Source organism: Pempheris klunzingeri, chromosome 8, assembly GCF_042242105.1.
Source record: "Pempheris klunzingeri isolate RE-2024b chromosome 8, fPemKlu1.hap1, whole genome shotgun sequence".
NCBI classification, from domain to species: Eukaryota; Metazoa; Chordata; class Actinopteri; order Acropomatiformes; family Pempheridae; genus Pempheris; species Pempheris klunzingeri.
This window is the reverse complement of record NC_092019.1, coordinates 5,253,859-5,281,134: the sequence shown is the minus strand read 5'-3', so window position 1 is coordinate 5,281,134 and position 27,276 is coordinate 5,253,859. Positions and strand designations below refer to the sequence as shown.

General features: G+C 41.4%; 1 protein-coding gene across 1 annotated transcript in view; it reads right to left on the bottom strand.

Moving 5' to 3' along the window:
* LOC139205776 (intermembrane lipid transfer protein VPS13B-like) overlaps positions 1 to 27,276 on the bottom strand; it is a 309,322-nt gene that overhangs the window by 265,380 nt on the left and 16,666 nt on the right. Inside the window, exons 4-11 of the mRNA XM_070836087.1 lie at positions 22,795 to 22,912; positions 16,426 to 16,593; positions 14,756 to 14,937; positions 13,608 to 13,782; positions 7,810 to 8,084; positions 4,949 to 5,044; positions 3,292 to 3,414; positions 2,555 to 2,692 (exon numbers count right to left, since the gene is read on the bottom strand). Of these exons, the coding sequence (XP_070692188.1) occupies positions 2,555 to 2,692; positions 3,292 to 3,414; positions 4,949 to 5,044; positions 7,810 to 8,084; positions 13,608 to 13,782; positions 14,756 to 14,937; positions 16,426 to 16,593; positions 22,795 to 22,912 (1,275 nt within the window). The remainder of the gene's footprint in view (positions 1 to 2,554; positions 2,693 to 3,291; positions 3,415 to 4,948; positions 5,045 to 7,809; positions 8,085 to 13,607; positions 13,783 to 14,755; positions 14,938 to 16,425; positions 16,594 to 22,794; positions 22,913 to 27,276) is intronic.

Here is a 27,276-nt window from a genome sequence, read left to right as displayed (position 1 = left end):
AGCAAACACGCTGATAGCATTTAAGAGTAGTAGTGACTGGGGTCATGGTCTATAGAGCAAAGGGGGTCAAATCAGATATAAAAGAGTTAGTGATGGGTTGATCTGCTGATCATTTCATTACTGGCCACAATATCACTAATAATTTGAACTATTTCCAAGAACTTCAAATGAAAGGAGATACTCGATGATAGCAGAGGACAGACGTGAAGGTATTTCTAATGTGGGATTAAATCATAACTAACCAACTTTTAAATCAACTTTTAAGAGCACAAAGAGTTGAATATAGTCAGAGACAAGAAACTCATTTACTACAAATTTAGTCCTTTATTGAGTAATAAGCTAGTGATAAAAGGAAGTGGAGGTCTCCTTATTCAATTGGTGCTTGGATGTATGCCACTGGATGACACGCATCTTATCTAAAAAAAAGAGTTGACGTTTTCGTAACAAATAAAAACTGTATTACTGGAATTATGGCTCATACTTTCAACAGAAAATTGGGAAATGTTATTTGGAAATCTTTATGAAGATATCAAGGTGCCCCTTTTAAACGCATGAATATAATGTAGAATGTACCTGTCAGCGATGCAAACAGATATGGAAAAAATTAACAATTGTTTATGGCTATTAAAGCAATCTGTAACTGTCAGTTGCTCAACAATAAAAATAGCGTTAGAAAATGTCCAGATGGAAAAACTAACTTTCCCATCCTCTTCAAGGTTAACACTTATTAACAGACACATTCAGACCTATAGGCAATTTAGAGTCTCCACTTGACCTAAACCTGCATGTCTTTGGATTGTGGGAGTACACAAGAGCACTCAGAGGAAAGAACTGGAAGAACTCCACCAAGGAAAACCCCCGCTGGCCACGCCAGGTTTGAACCCTGTTGACAATGCTAACTTCTGAAGCACTGTGCCACACCTAAGTTATTTACTTACAATTTACACTATTAACAAATAAAACCTAGCTAGGCAAAAGAACTGAGGGTTCTTATCTTATTTCTGATCTATGTGGGTGTCAGTGTATTGTTGTACCATAACTTGTCATCAGTTATTAGTCTTTAGGTCAAGAGCTGTTGACCCTGCCCTAGACAATATTTGAAGTTATACTTCTACTGCACATCAAACCACTAGCAAACAGAGAGAATGAGTGAGCAAGCAAGAAACAGAGAGAGAGAATGAGAGAGGCCCCTCTCACACACATATTTAACACCCCCACCCCAGACTTACCCACTAGTTGTCTAAACAGAGATTTCAATAGAGCCTTATCAGAAAGGCAGGTTAATGAGTAATATTTATTAGGGGACCTCTAATGGCTCTGGCATGCTTTTGGATCAAAGCCATTGGCTGGTTTCAAAACCGCTAATGAATTAACACTAAAACCTTTGACTCTTAGAAGTACGGATAGATGGATGGATGTCCAAACAATTGCTTCATTTAGGGTCATGAACATTTCTGAGCAGAGTCAACACTAGAGCTGTGATAGCTGATGAAGGGAGCTGAGACTTATCAGGAATAATGGCTTTAACACTACTACTTAGATAGCAGGGACATTCCTCTACTGCAGCCAGCAGCTGCGTGACTGACAGAAATAATCATAATAATAACATCAACAACAACAAGTGGCAGTGATTTAAACAAGAATCACTTACTTAGATGAGAAATTATCGACCGTTAAAAAGGACAAACTATTGTATTAACCACTAAATATGGTAACAGCTGTAACTGTAGCCTTTTCTAGATGAAACCTAAAGAAAGACTGGATGTAATTATCAGATTATTGTTTACTGACCCAGAAAAACTACTGTATTAACAAAGTGTGCGTTAGTGTGCTTGCTTTAGCAAGTCGATTAAGCTACACCCACACCACTGCGTGATAGGAAACATCTTTTGCTCTCTGGTTTTGGCAGTGACGGACCGTCAGTGAACCCTTCATAAAAATAAAGAAATTTAGGCCTAATGAAATTTCTTTGCCCTAATTTATTTGTTCTCCCAACAGCTTGACGACCTCAGCACTACAGATGTTTCATTTACAGAGGGCTGTATCGATGGCAGGTGTTATTCAAGTAAACAACAGCAGTGAGTTCGTTATGTTTAATGCATTTTTTCAGAGTATTGCTGTTGGTAGTATAAGCGTGTTACTGTGTAGGCCTGTCCGCCCAGCTGTGAGGTGCGTGTTGGGTTGCTTGTTGGCCTGGCTTGGAACTGACTGCTTAATTTTTGCCATATGGTTTAGTCTCTGCTATCAGTTCTGTGGGTATCATTTGAATGCTTAGTGGTTAGTCTTTTAGAAAAAAAAAGACTGATGCTGAATTTACAGTAAATGTCACAAACAACCTGTAATGTTGGTTTTATTCACCACTGGCAAAATGTTTTACTGAGGTAGCTGCATGGCTGCTCCAAGGACCTCGAGATGAAATGGATGAATGCCATTCCATTTTGGCCTTTTTTAACAATCAAAACAGTTTTTCCCCCCTAATAAAATTTCCCAAATTAGTACATTTGGAAAATGATTCTTTCGTACAGTAGTATTGTGGATGTAATTCAATTGCTACCTTGTGGTTAGCGGCATCCAGAATAAACTCAGCCCTGACTCCATTGTTCTCTGGACTGCGGTAGTCAAAGAGAGAGTTGGTTAGGTAGGTCATTCCTTTACTGCTCAGGCTGTCCCCGCAGCTGAAGAACACTGCATCCTGCAGAGACACAAAGAAAAAAAGAAGATAGAAATGAGGAGTGGTATGCAGCAGGGGATGCACAGAGAATGTAAGAAATATTTCAGATTACTTTGGATGTCTTAAAAGGGTAATCCAGCCCATAGATAGTACATGACAAAAATATAACCAGATGTATTTCAAACTTTTAGATATAAATAATTTGCTGTCCCTTAGTAAATATAATACACTGTAGGTGAACACACATTTTAAAAATCAATGTTAGAAAACCTTTAAAAACATAAAGTTAACACATAGTTAATAAAATACATTGATTTCAGCTGTACTGTACATGAGCACATGTTGCCAATTGCATTGAAATGAACTGAAAATAACTAAATTGAATTGAACTGAACTGAATTGAATCAAACTGAACTGAACATTATGGTGAATTACAAAAGGCAGCTGGATCACGCTCTTCCATAAACAAACTACACCACATCTCTACCTCCTGAAAGCTCTTGGGAGTAATAAAGGCTGTAGATGACGTGGTTTAAGTGAAAGTGATCTCTTTTCTGGGCTTTTAAACTTTCTCACTCAAGTTTTTCCCTCTTTTTTCATTTTTCTTTGAGGTTCTTTACCTCTTCACGTCGGTTCATGTTTTCCTCAAAATCCCGTACTCCCATGATGCCTTTCAGGCAGAGTGCCCGGCAGCCCACAAAGCCAATTTGACAATCGAAGAAGGGTTCCCCCATCATCAGCACCTGGAATAAAAAACAGAGGAAAATACTTTACCCAGTTTTTATTCTTGAAGATTTATTCACCTTTATATGAAGAACAACGTGGATCCTGGATAAACTCTGGAGATCTTTTCCTCCGGTGAAGAAAATATGGAACGCAAATGCCTACATGCTTAAAAAAACAGGAACCTACTCATTCATTATAATGAATATTAATATACTTGATGTTATATAGTAAAGAAATTTGAGGGGAGATTCCTGGATGTGACTGAGTGAGGCTAGTTAAAAACTGAACAGAAGGGGAAAATGCCAGCTTCAGAACCCAATCTCCCTGAAAGAGAACACCCAGGATGTAAAGCGTCAACAGAAGCCTTGTAAAACCATAACAGTGCAGTAATTCACAGAAATTAATTTGACTGAATTACCTTTTTACATGGCAATAAAACATAGAATGTGAAATTCAGGACAGTTCATGATTTATTGTGGACTTATCACCAACAAGCTTCTCCACCATAACAAGTCTGAGGCTACATTGGTTTGTGGCACCATTTGAGATTGTGGGCTCATTTTTTGAGAAAAAGACCAGGGGTCACACAGCTTCTATTTTCCCTTGAGAGTGGGTGTGTGTGTGTGTGTGTGTGTGTGTGTGTGTGTGTGTGTGTGTGTGTGTGTGTGTGTGTGTGTGTGTGTGTGTGTGTGTGTGTGTGTGTGTGTGTGTGTGTGTGTGTGAGTCCAGCAGCCCCTGTAACCACCAAGGTGTGGTTCTATCGCACTCAGCATGCCTTTGCTTCACCCAGCAGACAACTAAACAGAAAGCAATCCAATAAAACTTAACGTTTCACCACACAATAATTACAAGGCCTAGTTTTCCCTGTTTTACTAGCCATCCCTTTGCCTTTCAACGCTTTCACTTTTGGTCCCAGTTCAGACTTTCTCTCTCTCTCCTTCCAGCGAAAGCATAAATTACAGAAATTGGAATTGGAAATATCTCAGAATTCTCACATCTGGTAGAAGGCTTAGGAGGAGAAAACCCCTTTCCTTCTGCAACCAGGTAATCAGAGAAAAAGGTTTAAAAATATTTTCTCCGCCGAGGGGGAAATGCGGAAATGATCAGAATTGGGCTCGACTCAGACACAGATTCCACTGTCTTCACAGCAGGCCACAGATTAGTGACCTGAAGAGGCTTTATAAATGTACTTAGGGAGGGAATTAAGAGGAACCTCTGTCCAACAGTGAATAAGGAGACAGAAATAATAATAATGGAGGTTCGAAAGGGAGGACAAGCGTCTTTATTGGTCTCTTCTGGTCATGATGGGTAACAAGTTGTTAGGTTGCTTTCCAGATGGATACAAGTGGTAGAGGGCAGCTAAGGAAAAAAAAAGTAATGGTTGTGCCCTGGTGTTGTTTTTACAATAACGATTAATAATAACAGAATTAATATTGATTACAATCCATCGATTGACAACATGGTTTAAAATCTATATCAGGATACATTTTTACATTTGCCTCAATAACAATTCATGAATATGATACAATGAAGATGGCGGATGAGTCTTACCTCAATAGTGATTCCCTCTTGCTCCAGGCACAGGACCTCTCTGGACTTGACCTTCTGAGGACTGTAGTAGCTGCTCTCTGACTGGGTCTCTGTCAGCTGAGACAAAAGACAGAGAGGATGCTCTCAAACAAAAAACAAAGATTTAAAAAATGCATTACTTATAAGTCAATGCTATTTTGCCTCTAACTTGACCAGGGTAGAACTAAAAAAGTACTGTAACAATACTGATTTAAGTTGTGAAAAAATACTACTCACATTTAACTTAACAATATATAAAATTGCTTTCTGACAGTGCTGGAACCAAAAAGATGATTATGCATTGAAAAACCATTAAACCAGATCATAACCAAATAAATAATCCTTTAAACTGCAGAATTGAAATGGCAAGTGAGCAACACTGGTTAATTGTAGGAGTCGAGAGTCGAGATTTTGCCACCTCAAAATTTCGGGAGACGGCGAGGGAAAATTATGTTTTGTTTGGCAGAGTACGCAACAGTTACAGCCATAATGTGGATGTCACAAAAATGCAACACTAACAACCAGAAAGCATATGTCTCTTTGTGTGTGTGCATGTTTACTCACAATTCACTGCAGAATTAGGTACATGATTTTGAAAAATAAACAAGATATGCAATTCTTTGGAAGTTAAGAGCAACGAGGCCCGTGAGAATAATGCTTAAAACCAGAAACAATAACATCCAAACAAGGTCAGATGACATTTTCTTAGATCAGAGACTGAATGCCAGCCTTAGGGACTTTTTGATCGTTTTCTCTTCGAAGCTTGGACTCAGTCCAAAGACATTCATCAAACCACATGACAGCCACTCCTCTCTGATTTTGGAGGAGGCCCACTCTGGCTTTATTGGGGATGACAATCAGAACATGACTAAAGTACTGAGGAACCAAGGAGCAAAATGAGAATGTACAACTGCTCATTGAGTAGTTGGGTAAACTGAGAGGGATAGTTCATTACAACATTGTAAAAATAGTGTGGAGGCAGTGAAAGCGAGAGTGTGCGGTCAAAACTAGTAGGTTGGGGTGAGAGCGCTGTGAAGCTGTGGTGCTTTTGAGGTTGGCCAGTCTAAAAACTGTGGGTGTAGAGCAGAACTGTGCAGGCCCTAACCCATTCAACTTTAACACAGGAAGCAGGTGCAGAGCAAGAAGCAGCTGTGCCTTATTATCCCTTCTGATGGAGCAGACTCTCTCACCCTTGCTCCCTTCCCCTATTTCGATTCCGACGGTTTAATCACGTGCAGGGACCACCCCACCCCAACCCGCAGGTCCCCGGGAGCAGCGGTGAGCGAGGATGTTAAATTCTGACAACATCAGTGCATAGTGGCACTGACAGTGAAGAGCTGAGCAAGAGCATAGCATTGAAACACCAACACAAATGCTTAGTACAGCCAGTAACACACAGAGCTACTGCTGCCCTTATGTTCCCTGCTACCTCTCCTTTATTATATTTTGGCTCATTTAAAGGCTTTGGGATTCCAACACAAATCAAATGATTATTTATGAGGCATCTTGGAAATGTTACAACGTTGGATATGAATGTTGAGGTACTTTGTCTTTATGTCATTTCTAAGAAATGAAACACGGTGGAAAGGATCCGATGAAAAAGTTGTAAAAGACTTTGTGAACACTTGAAATTTGCTATAAATGAAATAAATGAAAATACCAAAAATAAAGAAACAATGTTTTTTAAAATGAAAACTGAAGTCTGGCATGCAATGAGAGTTTGGCATGCATGCAAAAATGAAAGAGGGGAACAAATGGTCAGTGCTGAAGCATGCATTATGTATGTAAAAGTCATTAAAGTATACTGCCAATTTCTCTGATCAAACAGATCTGGGGAGTAATGGGTCAGCAATCTAAAAATACCACTCTGATTTCACGTTCATGTCAAACTCAGGGTTCAGGCAGTGGCTGTTCAAAGACATGCAATTCCCTCAAACTAAATACTTCCTCGTAGGAAAGAGACGAGAACGTTTAAAAAACCATCCTTTCAGCTGTCTGCAATTACTCCAGACGAGAGGCAATTAATTGATTAAAAGAACTCAAACAATACAGGAACAATTTAAACATTATTAGAAAAGCACCAAGGTCTGTTTGGCCTGAGACATGCCTCCCCTTTACTGATCACACATGCTGTCAAGTACACACACACATGTACACGTACACACACACGCAGTAATGTGATCTGAAGTGCCTGAACCTGAGGGGAAACGCAGATGAATTCCAACTATTCTGAGTGAGCAGGCAGGATTAAAGTTTGGGATACATTTCTGAATAGTCATCATACCATGTATAATGTTTAAAACATTAACGTGACCCGAGACGCCAGTTAGCGGTTACACCACCCTCGCCTGTACCGCACACTACCCTCCGCTGTACCGCACACAGAGACAAAGAGGATTGTTACTTCCTGGGGATCAAGCTGTTATTCAAGACTCAAACTGAAAATTACCCCAAAACATAAAATGCAGGGGTGGGGTGGGCAGTGGGAGTGAATAAACAATAATGGTGGCAAGAAAAAACGTTGTAATTGTTAACACAACAATATCTTAAATAAGGAAATTCTATATCAACATTGGATACCATTATCTACAGAATTTCCCGACTTACCATTACAGCCCCGTGCAAGCTGGTTCTACCTTTTGTGTAATCTCCATATTCTTAAGATTTTTGAACATGAATTTCTTTTTGAACATGAATTTTGATATTTGACATAAAGTTGATCCTTGTTCCCAGTAACGTGAAACTTAACACTGTTCTGATATTCACCCAATCGATTCTAGCCCCCACATGACGTTAATGATTTGGTAATGATGATATGTATTTTGTTCAAACAGCTGAATTACCTTGAAGGTAACAGAAGCTTTGGTGCAGTAGAAGCCTATGGAAACAATAGGGTCTTTAGGTGTGTGCTGTTGGGGGTTGTTGGGGATGCCTCCTGACTCTCTTTGCTGGTAGAGGCCTTCCTCATTCTCCTCCTCTGTGCCTACGATGGCTGGGACGAAGGACCAAGCCCAGGACACCCAACCCTGGTCTGCGTCTTCAGCACCCACCGACTGCATGTAGAGGTCTGGGCTGGAGTACTGGCTGGTACCCTGATTTTCCAGATCCACATTCATCCCTGAAGGAGAAAAAAAGTATTGATTCATTATAAAACAAATATAAGCATATGATTTTCCAGTAGTTTAAACACTGATGGTAAAAGAGTCAGGATTGGCCTGCAGGTCTACTACAAAGAGTCTTTTTAAGATGCTTAAGATAAAAACTTTGGCACTTACAGTGCAGTGCACACAAAGCGGAAACAGCATAGTAGAAAAAAAACAACACAATTACCCTAAATAAGAATCCTAAAAAAAACAGGAGGGCCATTGTCTTGTGCAGAAAACAAATATTAAATTTGTACACAATTGTGTTGCCAACATTTTTATTACATTCAAATCAGGGTTCAGATGAAAAGCACTCAAGTACTTCTTAGTATGTTTTTACTCCAACAGATAAATCAGTTTAAAGAGGCAGGTTGTGAGATCAAACTGGTCAAACACAGAAAAAACTGTTGATAATGGAAGTGTTTGTGCCCAATGCAGCACATTAAATTAATTTGTCCATGCCTTCAGGGTAGTTTAATATAAGCAAGATGTTTCAGCTGTCAACTGAACACACAAAAACAGCACAGACCAAGGCAGTTTCACAGTAGTTGCTGCCAATGCTCCAATATGCAGGTGTGTACTGTTGCATGAACTCTAGAGAGAGAGAGAGAGAGAGAGAGAGAGAGAGAGAGAGAGAGAGTCCGTTCCAATACAGGCCAGAGAGCAGAGCCTGTCAGCCAGCATCCCGACAGAGGAGAGCCTTGACTGGGCCCAGTGGATCTCTGTGGTGAGGGCTGTCTGAGCTAGACCCAACAGCACAAGCCGCATCCACAAACGCATGCAGCGTAGGGTCGGGTCACATATTTGTTTAGGAGCCAGCAGGCTGAAATGAGGCCTTGAGGGAGGCTGGGTAGCTATGAGCCATCAGCACAAGCCGAGATTGGCTAGGGATGCCGGTAAAGGCTATGAAGGCTCGACTGTGGTAAACTGGAGGAGGTGGCGTGATTGGTCACACCTTCTGCACCGACACACAGTGTGAGTTATAGACTGGAGAACTGGCTACTGTAAGGCTAAGGCCTCATACCAGGAGAAGAGGGTAATGTAGATGGTGGTGGTGGAAAGATTGAGGCTGAGTGGAGGTGGGTCTGTCTGGACATACCAATCTCAATACTGGACAAATATTGGACAAGAACTTGGGTTAAAGATAAACAGAATGTAATGACAAGGTCTTGTGTCAGCAATAGGAAATGTAAGCAAAAATGTGGAAGTAACCAATGTTACCAAGATGTAAGTCAGTGGACTAGCATGGCGGTGGTGCGGATTAACGACGACAACCAGAAGTTTTGTGAGGTATATTCACTATTATCTCTCCCATGTTTCTCAGCAAACTATTTGGGGGTTCAAGGGTTCCTCAAACGACCATTCGCCGCTTCGGTCGCTTATTTCCGACCTCTGAACTCGTCCCATCGTATGTGTTTCCATACACGTCTTGAGAGAGGAAGTTGATGTCAATACACAAGAATGTGTAATCCCATTCCTCGCCGCCTCACGTCCTCTGTGAGAAAACAATATTGTCCGTGAGGTCACAGCTTAGGAATCCCAGAGGCTAAGGCGGTGAAAATTATGACATATTTTAATTAAATCTTTCACTTTGCAAATTGGCAGTTGGAAATCCCATGTTATGGCTTTTTATCCCCCACCTCTCCTACCCCGATCTCTCTGTCCGATTCTATCTCTCATTTCTCTTTTTTTCCTTTTTGTTTTCACTCTATGCAAGCCTTTGAGGTGTCAGTTCAACAAGTTAAGCTCTTTCGCTTCACGTCACAGCCTGACGAAACCTACGTTTGAATTGCGAAGCAATCAAAATAAAAGCACAATTACCAATCAAGTGATCAAAATAGACCGGCTTAAGGAGACTTTGAAGTATTAATCCAAAGAATTGAGTGAAAAATTCCAGAGAGTGAGACTGATGTGGGCTGGCCAAAATGTATGCTGTTGAGGAGTAGAGCACTATGACCACACAGGTGTGAAACACAACCAACACTCTTCTCTGCGTCACCATGAGAGTAATCAGAGCCTGATTGGATCAGACAACTCACAATATCAATGTGGCACCACATAATCATGCATATGTCCATAAGCTCAAATGCGCTATGTAATAGGATGTGTCAGGGTCATGGGTGGTTTCCGTGAGTCCGAGGTCTCCAGGCAGCGGTATATGTCTAAGCTAGCGAGGGAGTGAGTGTGCAAGTGAGTGAACAGCTGAGTGACATTGAGACAGAGAGAGGGGAGGAGTGAGAGAAGGCAGTGCCCTCGCAGGCCAGTAGATGTCCCTCCATGTTTATAGAGGGAGAGGTGGACCGGTTACCTGAACACTGAGCAAAGGCTACTCTGTTCATCGTCTCGTGCATCTACTCACACACAGGTAATACAGCACAAACACAGACACACTTCAGTGCACACGCCTACCTAGTTTGATATAAAAGAATGGAACACTTATAAACATGTGTGACGCATATTGTTTCACTTTAACACTACCAGCGTGACATTACATCAAAATGTTTTAAAATCCGTTTTAGCAGCCATGGCAGGAGAATATAAAACGCTCTGCAAGACAAAAAGTCGTTTCATCCATGTCCATAGACGTCTAAACTCAATGGCCTGTACGTCTTCACACCAATATTAGAAAGTGAAAAGATGATTAAAAAGAGGCCCTGTCACGTCACTGGGCTAGCATAAGGGAGCCACATGGGGTTTATAAGGGGGAGATGATCTGGCTGATACGTGTGTGATGGTTCATTCCATTCAACAGGCCACTGAGGACTCTGAGGTTCACCTACACAGCAAATACTAGACCCTATATGCATGCATACATACATAGTGAAAAACACCTACCCACATACACAAGCGGACAAACAGACAATAACTCCAGACGCTCCCATTAATGCTATGCAGAGTGGTGCGCACACACACACACACACACACACACACTGCCACACTTCAGCAGCCACAGTGCTTGGTTCATAATTCTTCACATACTCTTTGAAACCATACAGCTTTCGGTGCCGTGACCAGCTGGTCCATTCAAGCATGTTAGTCATCCATGTTTCCAACCGCTGAAATTTTTACAGTGTTTCACAGACTTCATTGAATTTCTGACAGTAGGAAAACCAGCCGTCTAATCCTGACTGAAATGTTGCTTTGCTTCGTGACACACAAGTATCCCACACCGTTCACCTATTAGGGCTATTCATTAATGAGACATTGGCTCGTACCTAAAAGAGAAAGATTCAAACAAACAGCATGCCGCCACAGTGAATCATGGGCACATAAACACATTACAAGGCTCTTTCCACTTTGTTAATTGGCAAAAAGAAAAACACCTTCACATGAGGAAAAAATTAATATTCAAGAGTAAGCAAAAGTAAAAAAAAAAGAAAAGAAACACACACACACACACACAAAGGGCTTTTGAACCAGAATACATAGCAGAGACCACAAGCACCCTATGGGAAATCAAATGAATGTGATGAAGTACTATGTAAGAAACTGGGATCATGTTCCAGCAATCATGTGACAATGATTGTTTCCTACAAACTACAACCCACTAAAAATAAATATGCATGTAAGCCAAGTCAGTCACTATAAGCATCAACATACATAAATGTTGTAGTACTCGGAACCTATCAATGGTAAAGGCTGTCTGTGCTGGTTAAGAAAAACACATTACATATTCTTATTGTACATAATAAATCATTTCAGCTGTAATTCTGCTACTATTTTCAAAAGAATTCTGCTTTATTCCTTAAATCTGAAATGAATACACTGAAAACCATATGTTCTTAAACAAGCCCTAACCCCTCCCAACAAACACACACCCACCTACTACAGTACATACACGTACCCCCACCACTCTGCCCCCCTTCAGCTTCTTCACTCTGTCGATTACTTCCAGCATAACAAGATCTGGGGGGGCTCAGGTTCCAAGAGCTGGTCCCCTCTTGTATATTTTTGTGATGGGATACTAATTCATTCTCAGAGGCTCTGCATAGCAGTAGCATGACAACGACTCTTACATCTGGCATTGGACACCGAACTGGAAGCTGCGCCAACTCGCAGTAAAAGTTCCAGGCCAACAGGCAGGGAGCGAGTTAGAGGGAGTGAGCGAATGGGCTGTATTGTGTTGGGCCGCTTGCTTCCCCTCTGCCCACCACTTCCCCTACACCATAATTTGCTCCCGGTGCTACAGAGGCTGATTTAGCCCGATGGGACCTGGGACTTGAGCCTGTTCCATTTGGCTGAGATGAGGATGAGCAGTTGGGGAGAGTTGAGATGGGCGCTTAGGGAATGAGGTGGAGTTTGTTAAGGGGGTGGCTGCAGCTATTAAAAGTATATAGTCTATGTATACATAGGAGACTGTGTGTATGCGTGTGCATGTATGAGTGAGACTGCGTGTTTGTGCACGTGACAGTGAGTGTGTGTGTCTGTATGTTGTATCATGTGTATGTTTTACTCCTGCTTCTGGATGTGAGGAGTAAGATTGGTGGTGACTGGTTACGATGGTGCTCCAATCAGAAAGACAAAGATTGGCCTGCGTTTGATTCATCCTGGTTTCTTCCCTTCACCCTCCTCTCTCCTGCCTCTATCCACATGGAGGGGATCAGGCCTGACGACAACGGTCTGTGTTGAGTTACACGCTCCGGCTTTTGTTTGTGGAAAAAGCAGGAGGAGCGCACACCATGGTCAAAGTGATGTTAAATGTCCCGTTTAGGAACAACAGCAGCATATGGACAGACAAAGCCCCTGAACAGCACAAGGCAACATGCAGAGCGTCATAAGATGAAAACGCTGTCTAAGGAAAAATTCAAAGCTTTGTGCATGGTCTGGTGGCTCATTAACCACTTCAGAGCTTTGGGCCACAGTCTGTCTGAGAAATATGACTTGTACAGAAACCATACTAACATACAAATGCTGCATCCCAGTGAGACCTCATTATACTGTATAATTTCCAAATTAATTTTGATAGAACAGAATGATGGTTGTAGAAAAAATGTACTTCTTTACTGCTTTTGTTTGGCCATTGCTTGGTGCATGGATATAAATGTGCAGCCACAATACAGCAGTTTCAGCAAAATGGAATATAAACAGCCATAAAAAGAGAAGGACAGCCTCATTGCACAATTTAATACTATTAATGTGTTTTGTATTTATGTTTTAGTTGATAGATTTATTTGACAATGTTTTATCTTTTCAGTATCAATATAGCTGTCTGGGCTTCTATGGTAACTGTGCCTCCACCTGAAATGAAATGTTCTACATAAAAGAAGTTGTGCTTGCTTGCTTGCTATTTTGTAGGTTAGCTAATTAAAACATTAGGAGATGTAAATCTGCAACCGCCACAGTTAGTCATCAAATGTCAAATTTGAGTACAAGTAGTTTCAAAGAAAGCCTACTCAAGTCTTTTGAAAACATTCAAAATAATATAAAGCTACCCAGAAGCTTTTAGGTCACCAGAAGTTAAAAACAAAGCACTGCCCTCCCTGTGAGACCTCACTCACCAGGTAAAATTGCTCCAGTCTCCCTGACGTGACCACTGCCCTCTTCTCCGTCGCCTTCTTTATGTCCTCCGATTTCCCCATAGTAGAGGGCAATAATCAGCTCTAAAATGCGGATAAACATGGGTAGCTGTTGATCAGTAATGGACAGCTTCAGGCTCTCCACCATGGTCTGGATCTGAGGATAGAGAAGACGAGGATAAGAGATGGTTTTAAGTTTGAAATTTGATTTGTTAAATTATATGTTTAGATGGGAAATGGGCTACAGGCCCAACCACTTCTGGTGGGCTCCCACATAATGTGAATATAAATGTTCAATAAAAAAAAAAAAAAGGATAGAGAAGCCCCAGGCCCAGTAAGAAGTGCTATGGATTCCCCTCTGGCTAACTGGCAGACGCTACAACTACGAACCAAATTGTGGTCTGAATGTGAGCAGATGTACAATGTAGAGTAATAAGAAGAAAGGAAATATATCCCATCATATAAAGATAATGTATGGATAAAAGAAGTAAGGTCCAAATGAAAACAAATGTACTCACATAATATGTGGGCCAAGAATTTAGTCCAACATGTTTGCTATGATTATCTACAGAGGCTATAACTTACAGAGGGGTCTGTATTATACATTTTGAATCATACAGTGTTAATAAATTATAAATAACAGAAGACACTAAAATATAGTCAAAATGGGCTAACAATGTTATTGCTTAACATGCTGTGCCTACTCTAAATGAGGAAAATCTTGAATGTGTGATTCTGTTAATGGGACACCATGAACACCTCATTGAAAGTCACTAAACCACAAACTTGTTACTGACTATTTGTAGATGTGAATGAGCCAGTTCTGCTTTAACTCAGCCTGCTGATAACATTTTTAACGGATAAATGGGACCAAATTAAATTTACCATGATGCAGCTGTATAGTGGAAAGATGACAAATGCAATACAGATACATAAACCACAGACAGTCTGCAATCTAAAATGTTCTGGCTCTCATTTCAACCGAGGCTTTTAGAGGTTAAAAATGCTATGACAAAATTATGTCAGATAAATTATTATTAAATATGTCAGAAAATATAAAAAGGTTGATCTTAAGCTTTGGGGAAATAACAGCAGTTATCTGGCTATTGCTAAGATTTTGAGCTGCTCACTTTGATGACAGATGGGATCTTGGAGTTGATGTTGTCATAGGTAAAATGGAGGCGTGTTCTGAAGGAGCACTTGTACAGCAGCGGGTCCTGGTAAAACTCGATCTTGCCACTTGCATTCCTCTTGTCCAAGCACACAGTGCAGTCGGCAAAGTTGATCACTTTCCTTAGAACCAGCTCTGGAGCTTCGCAGAGAAAAAAGAAAATAATAATTATGCACTTGGATGTATCATTAAAACACAAGCAAATACAATCCAACACACACTAACAGAGAACAGGCCTCGACAGTAAATCCTCATTATCTGTGAGGAAATCAGGGGAGACGGCACGCAGCAGACATCACAGAGCTGTTGTGTAATTTCACATTTACAAGAGGTACAACCAAGTGGTTTGTGTTTTTGTGTGTGTTGTGGTCTGTGGTGTGTGTGTGTGTGTGTGTGTGTGTGTGTGTGTGTGTGTGTGTGTGTGTGTGTGTGTGTTGGATAATCACACATCATCAGAGTCTCAATTGTCACTGACTCACTCACCCCTGACAGACTGATAACAGGACTCATCATTGCTAGAATGATTTCATTCTCTAAACAGTGCCAGAAACTATTGTTGTAACCACTATTTGCTTCACATGCTGGAATAGAGCCCCCCTTAACAAGAAATTCCACAGTGATAACAATGACTGAAAATGACCACTTCATGATTTCGCTGTTGATATAGGCTTTAGTCACTCCCTACAAAGAATGTGTTTTGATGGTAGTTCAAGTTCAAAATAATTGTAATTCTCTGGCAGTAACCTGAGAAACCCAGGAGTTTGTACTGTACAAGAGCTTCTACATGCAATGGTACCGTTTAAAGAAAATGGAAATAGGCATAAAGTATTGTTGCAGTGAATAAGCGCTGACTAGGAGGATTTTAAAAGTTTATCGTCATTGTGGAACATCTACCCGATTTGGGAAAAGCTTAACATGTCAGGCTTGAGTCCCTGTTAGCTCCTCATCATTAAAGGACAAGTTAATTTTCAAAAGGGTATGTATATAAGGAACAAAGCAAGATGACAAATCAGAAATTCTGTGAAGAGTTCCATTTAGTCAGTGGTTCTCCATGTTATATGTTTGCAGTTTTAGTTAAAGCCATCAATCAAACGCTACTGTACCTCAGACTGTCCATAAGTCACAGTCCACTACTGAGAAACATTACACAACTAATAAGCACAGGTAATGGCACAGGTAAAATGACTGGTCAACAAACTGATATTGATCAGTGCGGCTCTTATCAGGCATTCTAGCATGAATAAGTAATTTGTGTCTCTACATCAAGATCAAGATAAAAGATAAAACTTTTAAGATAAAAAGTTTAAAATCCCCACCTCATCCATTGTTTGTGGTTTCCAATGTGAGCTCTTTTCTGTGTCACTGTGCCAATGCAGAGTGTGTCCAATCCACATTGGACCTACACATGCTTCAGCCAGGGTGGGGAGTTTATCATGAGCCTGAATATGACACTCTGGCAGCTGACATTGGGCATTTACCCAAACAGCCATGTTTAAACGTGTCTGATATGTCTGTTTGACCTTAGTTTGAACTAACAAAATTAAACACTTACTCTAATTTATAGGTTCTTGTCTCAGTGGATTTACTAGTTAATCCCACTACCAAGGAATGTAAGCAGCCATTGCTCACCAGTGATGTCCATGAAGGCCCTCTCCCATATATCGTCTACAGTGTAGCACTCTGCGGAGGTAATGTTGACCGACAGCACGATGTCATCCTCCACGTACTTCAGGATCAGGTTGTTCACCACAATATTCACGTTGTTCACCACGCGCCTGATCAGACTCTGCACGTAGCCTACAAACACATAAGCACAAGATGTTTACAATACACACCAAGTCCACAGAAAAAGGTAGCCAAAAAAAAGGTAATTACAAAGAGAAACACATGCACACAGGACGACACAGTAGCTATATTACAATATATCAGGATACATTGACTTAGTGTTGAGACACCATAAAAGAGTAAAATCCAGAGCTGCATTCTCTGAAAGTCTAGGTGCAATACTACTGACCCCTGGCATCCTCATGGGCTCGTAAATAAGAGGAGGTCCTGACATGTTATTTCTCACCACAGTCTATCCCTTGGACATTTACAGCAAAAAGGAGCTAAATATCCATAAGAAAACATTTTTGCTCCTTTCCCTGCCTGAGCAGCGCTACAAATCCTAGGTGAATTTATGAATCTCTGAAGAGCTCTCCTCTCCTCTCACTGATGCAAAGTACTGTTTAACCCAAAACTATGCACATGCTGCCTCAAACATATCCCTCTCAAGCCCATTAAACCACTGAGGAGCCTTAATGTTCACTTAAACATACGCAAGCGTGACCACATAATGCATTCGCACATGCTACATACAGTACTCTATAATAATAATTATACAAGATATGTGAAAACACGCAACATCCATTCATTGTACAGCACGATGACAAGTTTATGTCATCATTTACTTTTAAAACTTGAATGCACTGCGTGATACAAAAGGAATGAAATAACAGGACTTAGAGAGGAAGGGCTTTCAATCAATTTTGTACAAATGAAAAGAAACAAGAATATAGAAATAGATTTTTTGGTGAGGGCGAAAAGGTGGGGTGCGGCGGCTTTGTGGCAAAGAGGCTGAGGGATGTATTAACCAAGAGCAAGCAGGGGAGAAAGAGTGGCCTGATAGATTGTGTTTCAACAGAGCTGGGGGAGCTATCCTGTAGTGTTACCACTACCTTCTAATGGCCACAGTGACGCCCAGAAACAGAAGCTTCGCAGGAAAAACATACATGGTAAGGTCATTACTCAACGAAGTAAGAAAGAACTTAAAATATTACAGACAGGGGAGTTTCGACCATAAAATATGAAAATATACAGCAATAAATCCTCCTAACCACAGGACCAATGGCATTATTCATTCCTCCCATGTACTGTTAAACACAGTCACTACAAGTTAAAACATATAAACCTTTAATGCTTTTCCCCTATTTTCCAAACCAAATGTTTATCTTCCTGTATCTACATGCCTGGCTCAGGGCATAACAGAACCGATAATTAGGCAGAACTAAATGGTGCTGTTGATGAAAATATTTATATGAATTGGTTAACTGTTCTGCCACTTGTACACAGGCCCGACTACGCATTAGCATAATCCAATTGACAAAATTCTCATGAGTTTGCTGCCTGACCAAACAGAGTGGCAGGAAGAGAGGATGACATAATATAAACTCAACTCATAAACGCAATGTGTGTTCGTGACATTTGTGCATGGCCTCGCATGCATGCATGTGCCTTTGAGTTTGAGCGTGTGCCTGGCTGTTTTCATGCGTGCATGAATGTGGCTGTGTGTGCGTGTATGTGTGCCTGTGGTTTTGGGGTCAGTCAGAAAGCTGCTGTCGCACCTGCAGCCCGGGCAGTAAAACCAGCACTTTACCCCCTGCTATTTCCCTCTCTGGATCTAATTTACCCGTGTCAGGGTGTCTCTCCCTCTCTCTCTCTTTCGCTTGCACTCTCTTACACTTGTTATACCTCTTCTTGCCTCGCACCAATTCCAGGGCCCCAATCCGTCTCTCTGCGAGCCATCGCGCTGCTCTGAACTTCTGTAAACAATTGACACAGCCAGCACCTGTGCTGCGGCCCACAGGGAAGGAGCCCACTTAAAACTGTTCAACCATAAAATGACTGGAAAAACCAGCTCCTTTATGTGATCTCAGAACAGTCCAAGTACTCTCTTCTGTGCAATACAGGAAAGAAACACTATACTGTCCATGCTCACCATTTTTCCTGTATATGGAAAGTATTAGCGGCTATCAGCCTTGCCAGTTATTAGCCATGGAGAGAAAGACTGACAAGTCCATCAGACAGTACATGTACTATAAGTCAGTCCTGCTGTGTTATTCTGAAATGCAATTAGTACAGTTAGCCAAGAGAGCACAAACAGTAGCGACTGTGTGACATAGCAGTTGAGTATAGTTCCCAAAATCTCTATTTAATTTTCATCTTTAAGATATAAAATACCAGGAGCGTAAGCATAGGGGCACGAGGATTCTACTTCCACCATGGCAAGTTTCTTGCAGGTCCATGGAAACACTATTATTACAAGGTAACTATCACCAATAATATAAGCCACTTAATAATGTTAGCCAGTCTATTAGCACTAAGGGCCTCTTATAGTAAAACTGTAGATTCACAGGACCCAACCATGCATGGTACAGCAGGTCCCCAGAACAGAGGAAAGCTCCAGCTGGAGAAAGCTCCAGCCTTTACCAGTATGGGATATTCTCTATCCATAAGTAGCATTTTCCAGTAATACCAGAACAGCTGCTGTATTCATTTTCTGAGCAAAGGCCCCAGTACCAGGACAGCAGTAGCACTGGACCACAGATTTATCTCAGGAGTGTGTTTGCATTTCAGTCCATGCAAATCTCAATCTCCTACAATCACATGCATACTTACTCAACCATGCACGCAGGCACAATTCTTGGACACACTCAAGGGAACACGACCACATTCTCATCTGCCGCATAAATGTAAGTGTAAGCACTCACACAATAGTAAATACACATGTAAATAAACACACAAACACTCCAGAGTAAAAGTAGGAATGAACGCACCCACATGTACACTGAACTTAGCCCATATCATAATGCGCATTGTGTGCTTTTGTGGCAGGGTGTGAAAGAATAATCCCTTCCAGACAGCAGTTGTTATCTTTAGAAATTCAAATCGAAATTCAATCTGAGAATTATTAGCCAGCAACAGAAGAGTGATTCGGACAGGAATTAGGTCCCCATATTGTGTAATCCAGCTCGATGTATTAGTTCAATAGAGAAAAACAGGAGAAATGGTCTCCAAATGCTCTAGAACACCCAACAGACAAGATCAATATAAAAACTATGCAGGCATGGGAGAAATTACACAAATGAATATGATGGTTACAGATGTAGTGCCAATCAAATGTCTAAAATAACAAGTTCTCATGCATGACATGAAACAATTTGGCAAGAAGTTTAAAACGATCCTCTAATAGATGTGGTGCGTCTCCCATGACACCTGTACATGAGCTTTCATTTACGTAGAGAAGCTGTAATAGTGCAAAGAAACTTCATACTAAATGTCCTAATGCACTCAAAACTGAACATTTCTGTGGCTTCTTGGAAGAGTTCAGCTTTAAAATTGCAAATCTTGAGCGTAACTTTGATCTACCCAACTCACAGGTAGCAGGCTGAACCTAGACTCAAAGCAAGACTTGGCACTATTAAATCTCTTTGAACTCATATAAAACAAAACACGTTTTCAACAGTGTGAATGGGGCCAAAGCAGGAATCCCCTGGAACAGAGAAATGCGGTTCTCACAAACGGTGGCCGCTGGTCCCCCACAAGCAGCAGTAAACATAATCACTCACAGAATCGCCCAAGGTGGAAGCACTTGGTCTTTGGTCTTTGTGTGGCTACCAATCCCATGGCATATGAATTAACATCACTATTTTCCACCACAGGGAGAACAGGGAGGATAAATTCATTCAGTATGTGAGAGCTTAGGGCCAAATGACTGGATAATTGCTGGTGGCTGCTTTTTAGTGTCGGCCCATGTTTTGTTTTGGTTGTTTTGAAGGGGAGGGGAGCAGACGCAGTATGGAGGTTTGTCGACGTAGACGCTGACGTAGAGGCAAGACTGGCCATTGTCCTGCCATGGTCTCACTGCTGACAGGTCTTCCTTTAGGCACACACGTTTACACACACTGTCACTCTCCTGCAGCCCATCCACACACATCTGCCCGTGTCCATCACTGCCCTCTGAGACAGAGGCAGTAAAGTGCAACTGACTTCAAATTTGGGGAAGCATGCGTGTGGCTTAACAAAACAAGGATGGAGGCGAGAAAGGGAATGTTCCAGAAACAAAATACTAAAGTTAAAATGCAGCATTGAACCACAACAGCAGCACTTAAAAGGTATGGTTAATCTGCAAAAATAGTCACAAAACCACTTTTTTTTTCCCCTCACCATGACTCATTAACTGAAAGTGTTGGCGGCTATTTGCTTATTGTACGAGCTCCCTGGTTTTGTCACTGTTCACTCACTCACAACACTGAGTTGCTCAGTGTTTGAGAGCGTGCGATAGCCGACATACCCAGAGCACACATACAAAGGATCTGACATGGATTGGGCTTCATACAGCTGATAGTAGATCCATTTAAGCCCCTATGACTAAGATTTGAGCATTTCTGATTTTGGCGAATCTTCAGACCACTTTTGTTGTTGTATCAAACCAGACACTGGGACAGACAGTGGGGGGGGGGGTGGCATGTGTTTCAGTATATTTGAGGACATACAGTATATTAAACATTACAAGGCCCTGCAGATCATAGAGATTTTCTTTGGCAGAGACAGAAATGCAATAGGTACTCCAAACAAGAACATCTGTACCTGTATTATGACAAGTATAAACTAAGGTACTCATGAGGTTAATGCATGAATGTCTATAAAATTGCCTGTGTGCACAACTACAAGATCCTCTACTGTGCCCCTGCTTGTAAAAAACATATTTTAACCACATTTAGGGACTCCTGATAGACTCATTTTGTATCTTATTCTTAGGATAACATCCTCTGTCTGAGTCATAGCAGGTTAGTTTTACCTCATCTACCTTTTAACCTCTACCTTTTAATTAGGAAGGCTGGGATTACAGCATTCATCTGCTTCCTCGCTGTTATTGAGGTGCTGCAACCTTTGACCTTAGAGTTGTCTCTACAGCCTATAATGGGTTGAAACAAGGTCCACTGCTGGAGCAGTCTGTGGTGCGCACACAAATGAACACAGAAACACTAAAAACATACACACAAAGTTACACTCGGGCGCACACACACACACACACACACACACACACACACACACACACACACACACCTGGGAGATCTGTTGGAGGCAGGCCCAGAGGGAGATGCTGGGGTGTGAGGCACCCTGCTTTAACAGCTGGGAAGAGATATTATCTCATAACGTCAGGCCTGGAAATGGATCCTCCCCAGATACAACGAGCCAGGAGTGTTCATACATTCATGCGTACTAGGTCTCTAGGAGTGTGCCTTATGGTTGGGTGTTAGACTGTGACCTTGCTCTTAAAGCTCAGGACCTCCACATACTTCCTTTTTTCTTATTTTTTCTCTCTAAAAGCCACATCTTTTCTTTACATTGTAGTCTCCCCCTTTGCCACCTTTCTTTCTCATATTTGCTGTTTTCTCTGAAAACGTTTTCCATGCCCTTAAAACTTTTCATTGGTTCTATTTTTTCCACACTGTTGTGTCTGAAAGGTCTTTACTTACCTTTTATGTTGGTATTTCAATTAGGATTTCAATTACATTACTAAAGTTTAGCATCATCCACTTCTACGTACATTTAAATAACATTCAAATTGTCTATTGTAAAGAAAAAAGTTTACAAACGAGCATGAGGACTGTCTATGCTTCACTCTTTCAAAAGGATTGTTACAAACTGATATTTTTATAAGGCGATTAACCAGCCCCAATCAAACAAGGCCATTCTTTGTGAGGTGCAGTAAAGTTCTGGAGTGGGGCAGGAATGGAATCCCTGGCCCTGTAGGAGGCATGTGGTCAAGTGGCCTTGTTGATAAGAGCCATCACTATGTGATTTATCGCAGACGCATCCCCCACACTCTCTCTGGCTGATTTACACTGGTAAAAAATGCAATGCTACACAGCTCATCCCAAAAATAATATTTTTCACATTGTAAACTGGTATTATCTACATTTGAATCTGACACTGATCGCTGCAGGTTTTTGGCTAGTAACCAGCCAGTGGATTTAAATCCAATTATTTTGTCTCTACAGTATTCTTAGAGGCTGGATTGGAAAATCAAGATTTCTCTGTAGTGTAAATAGCTCCTAATCTCAACCTCACTCCGTGGCCCCGTCCTCCCCCACTGAGCCCATGCCTGCACTGGTGGTCATTCTCTAAGCAGGGAGGTGGGATAGCCTCAATGGCCCCAGGGCCATCACTCACCTGGGGGCAGGTCTGGGTCGCTAGGGGCAGCCTGCTGGATGCGGCGGGGCTTGGCCACGGTCTTGGAGCTGTCTGAGACACTGCGACTGGTGGAGCTAGAGCCGCTCTCGTGGTCATCCTGATGAAAAAACAAACATGCACACTAGTGAGGATAGACAGTGGAGTAAACACTCTTCTGCACAGAGCCCTACAGTATTTAGTATTTAGATCGGCTCTGACAGTTGATCAATTACAGCCAAATTAAAGTAACATTTCATCTTACTACAGTGTACAGTAGTGGCATAGTAACACAACAGTGTGGCAGTCCTAGTGTCCACAAGCTAATCTTTGCATTATATAATGCTTTAATTCATTTGAGTAACCACACTTCACAATTTTTCCTCTATCTGTCAAATTATTCTTGACATGCAGTACAGCTTAGTTGTCCTGTTTCTGCACCACAGAGGTCACAGAGTAAACAGAATACAAACTAAAACTACAACAGTTCTTGTGTTGAGATGCCATTTCAATTAATCATGGCAAAAACACCAGTTTAATCCTTAATTTTCTCCTTTTTTCCAGATATTAGCCAACACATGAATGCAATTTCATGTTGTTAGTCTAATGTAATTGTTTCCTTTATCTGGTCATTGAAGGTAGTCAAATTATTGGTATGCATGTAAGCTGGGTATCTTTTGGCCTACATGGCTGTGTGCACACTGAAGAGTGATTAGGGGAGCTATTAGGGGAGTGTGTACCATCAACACCGTTTCTGAGCCACCGCCCCTCCCCTCACATCAAACCTTCCCACTAACCTTCCTCCCATCCCCATTTAAAAACCATCTCCATGGGCTGTACAAATAAACTCTGGTCCTTGGATGAGAAGGGTGAAGGTCTCTCCTCCACAACTGCACATGTCATCTGCACTCAGAGACCAGAGGCCTGTTAAGCCCAGGAATGCAAGTACAAGATCGGTGTGTGTGTTTATATGTGTGTAGGAATGACGATGAAATGGACATCCCCATCAGAGATGAGCCTGAAAATAAACAGAGTGAGCCAAGGTTTGGGATGAGGATGTTATTTATTGGTTCAGCTTGAAGAGTGTCTCAGCCTAGAGGGTGCTCTATGACAAAGACATGAGGTGCAATTAAAACAATAGGGGCATGAGGACAGACAATGGTGGGTTCATGAGACTGTGGTTTAAGGACTGACAGCCAAGCTGGGGTGAATATAATTTTATATGAAGCTTAGCAAATCGAAAAATGCACAAAAATAACACAGAGAGAGCCTCTAAGAAGAAGTTCCTCTTTTTGTTGCTAATATTCTAACATTTTAGGGAATATGTTTAAACATTTTCCTAAAGCTTTAAGCAGAAAACCAAGGCTCTCATATCTGATGTCATCAAGTGACAAACCCTGGAGAAGCTCCATTAACAATAAAGAGACTGACTTTGTGGACTTGTAAAATTTCTACAAGCAGATTGTCACCTTCTCCAGAGGGTCTTGGCCATCGAGTTTCCAAGTTTTTGTACAGGCTTGTTGTCCTCTTTCCAAGACTTAGGAGGGACTTGCATGTTCACAGCTTTTGATTCCACAGCTCATTATCAGAGATTATGGGACTAAATTTTGCCAAATCTGTTTTTGCATGCAGCGGATACATTTTTGTCAAATCTGGAATACAGTCAGCACTACTGTAAAAACCTTGTCAACTATAAATGATCAGTTTGGAGAATAGGGGAGACCAGCCGACTACATCAGAGTCAAACTATTGCAGCTATACTTCTACATCTCTACAACTACTATGTATAATTGAACAAATACCTCATATTCATATTCACAGTAGACATAAGCCTGCAACAGAGGATGATAGAAAGAAATGAAAGAAAGAAAAGAAACAAAACATATTAGAACCATTCTAAAAATAGAGAAGTCAGGAAAAAGGTGAAGAGTTGAATGAGTTAACCCCCAGTATGGCACTAATTAGGGGTTAGTGCAGCATTGTAACCTTTTGGTAGTCAGCCCAGGCTGTAAGTTAGTCAGACAGTCCGGACAAAGAAAGGGGCCAATCACATGTGTTTAGCATTTAAGCTGAGGATCAGCGTGGCAGAGTGTCTCAGGAGTCACCCCTTATCCTGACTAATGTAAACACTGAGGGTGTCAAAACCAAATATATTTGGCTACTCCATGCACACACACTTCATTCACACGTACTCAAATGAGCACATGAAAACCCACGGCCACACCTTTCAGGAAAGTCACATGCGGCAGATACCGTACATACAAGTACCCCACACAATTAACACACCCCCTGGTTCTGACACTATTTAATGACAATGGACCGTTTTCTCTCTGTGTGGTTGAGTAATGAAGATTACATTTTAAACATACTTTGCATAATTTGAGCTGTGGACACAGTGACAGAGAAGCAAGTATCCCCCAGTGCGGTAAAGTAAACACACAATTGCCAAAAGAGACGAGAGAAGTTCTGGCAGAAATATTTACACTTTACTTCAGTAAGGGCCTTTGCGGTAGAGCTGCACTATACAAGCAGTTCTTTCCCCATCAGAGAGTGGTGGGAATTGGTAAACACAAGAGTAGGAATAATAAATACTTCATCAAGACTCCAGGAGAGAGATTGGCAAATAATAAGATGTAAATTTGTTGCTCATTATTCACACTTCATTTGTTAACTTACTTCAAAAGTTGCATCTACAAAATGTAAAGATAATACGGTAATAAAGAAAAAGGGCTGTTTTTAGATGAGGTAAGTTTATAGTGAGACATGTTCACATGTTGAGGTGTTTAGTTTACATCACAATACCCTGCTTGAGCACAATACAATTAGAAACAGTCTCCCTCCCATGTAGCCTCTCATATCTATACCTAAAGGAATGCCTAGCCCTGCAGGCCAAGAGTACATTGAGTTCAACAACTCAAACTGCCACTAAAGAACAAGACTGCCAAATTTGGAAGTAGCGCAATTAAGCGCTCAATGTCACCGTGGGCAGTGAGTAATTCTCCAGAGGCGAAAAATGCCTTTTCAGAGGGAAGCCCTGGGACAAATGAAGCCTGCCTCAGCTGCTGCCGGGTAAACTGATCCCTCCACTGCCACGGCAGGGCACAGGACAGGGAGGGAGGGATGGTGGGATAGAGAAGGAGGGATAGACAGAAGGACCAGGAAAAGGGGGGGGGTTGCTTCCCCTGCAGGCATGTCAACTCAGCTGTTGACCAACGATGACGGTAGCAAAAAGGGAAAAGAAGGACAAGAGACCAAGAGATAAGTGGAAAAAATAACACAGGGAGAGAAAGTGAGACATTGAGACCAGTATTGATTGAGAAACAGCAAGACTAAGAGTGTCTTGGAAATAATAAGACCAATATAGAGGCATAGAAAAAAGGAGCAGGTCCTGGCAGTGTGAGTGACAGGCGAGGGAGACCCCCTACTCAGAGGGTAAGTGGGCACCCATGGAGGGTTAGGGCACAGGAAGGCCAAGCCTGACCTCTGTCCCCCTGCAGACGTCTGGCTCAGCCAGGGACCAGGAGGTGGTGTGTTGAGCCTGTCTGGAGGGTCGACCCACATCTGAGCTGCTCAACACATTAGCTGAACCCCGCCACCACCTCCAGCTATTAGAAACGGCAACTCCAAAGATACTGTCACAGTTTCCCTTGTACAAACAAACGGACCAGAACTCACAGATACCAGAAACCAGTGGAATCGTAACTGCCATTGGCAGTGTCATTTATATGTAAACTGTGATATGAATAAGTAAAACAAATAAGTAAAACACATTTAAGTGAGCTATTTCAGGTCACAGCAAGCAGAAATTTGAACAGTGTGATGTAACAACACCCAGTAGGGAATAAGTTGCCGAATTTAATGTTCTATTAAATTCACATGGTTTCTAGGAATCTATTTAACTGTTTGAAATATAAGTTTAATACACACTTTAAAATGATCTTAGGCTACTGGTACTAACACATATATTACTCAAAGTAGAAGGGGAAACAGAATAATAGTCTTACTTAAATCTTTTGTCATTTGACATCACTTTGACATCTGTTGGCCTAAAACAAAACAAAATTGCCAGACTTTGTTTTTATTGCACAATGCACATTTCTAGAATATGACATTTTCTTTTTTTTCCTTCACAAATTACAAAGCAATTTTTCACTTTTCAGTTGAACACACAGATTAAAAAAATGTTGGCAGAGATCAGCAGTCGACTAGCCTGCCTGCGACTGTCAGATCTTTGAAACCCAAACATTTTTAAAACTGGTCAATTTCACACAGTTTCAGCAGATTAATGGCAGCATGCAGAAGACCATTGCTGGATAAACACAATCTCTGTTATTGTTGTTTTTCCTCTGCAGGTTGCTGGCAAACTCATGCTGACATCAAAGCAGCAAACCTGGAGATTGGAGGCCAGGCAGTGGAGGGCGAACGCCTACGGAGTGAGAAAATAAATGAAGGAAACCCAATAGCTCCTTATCTCAGACAGACCCC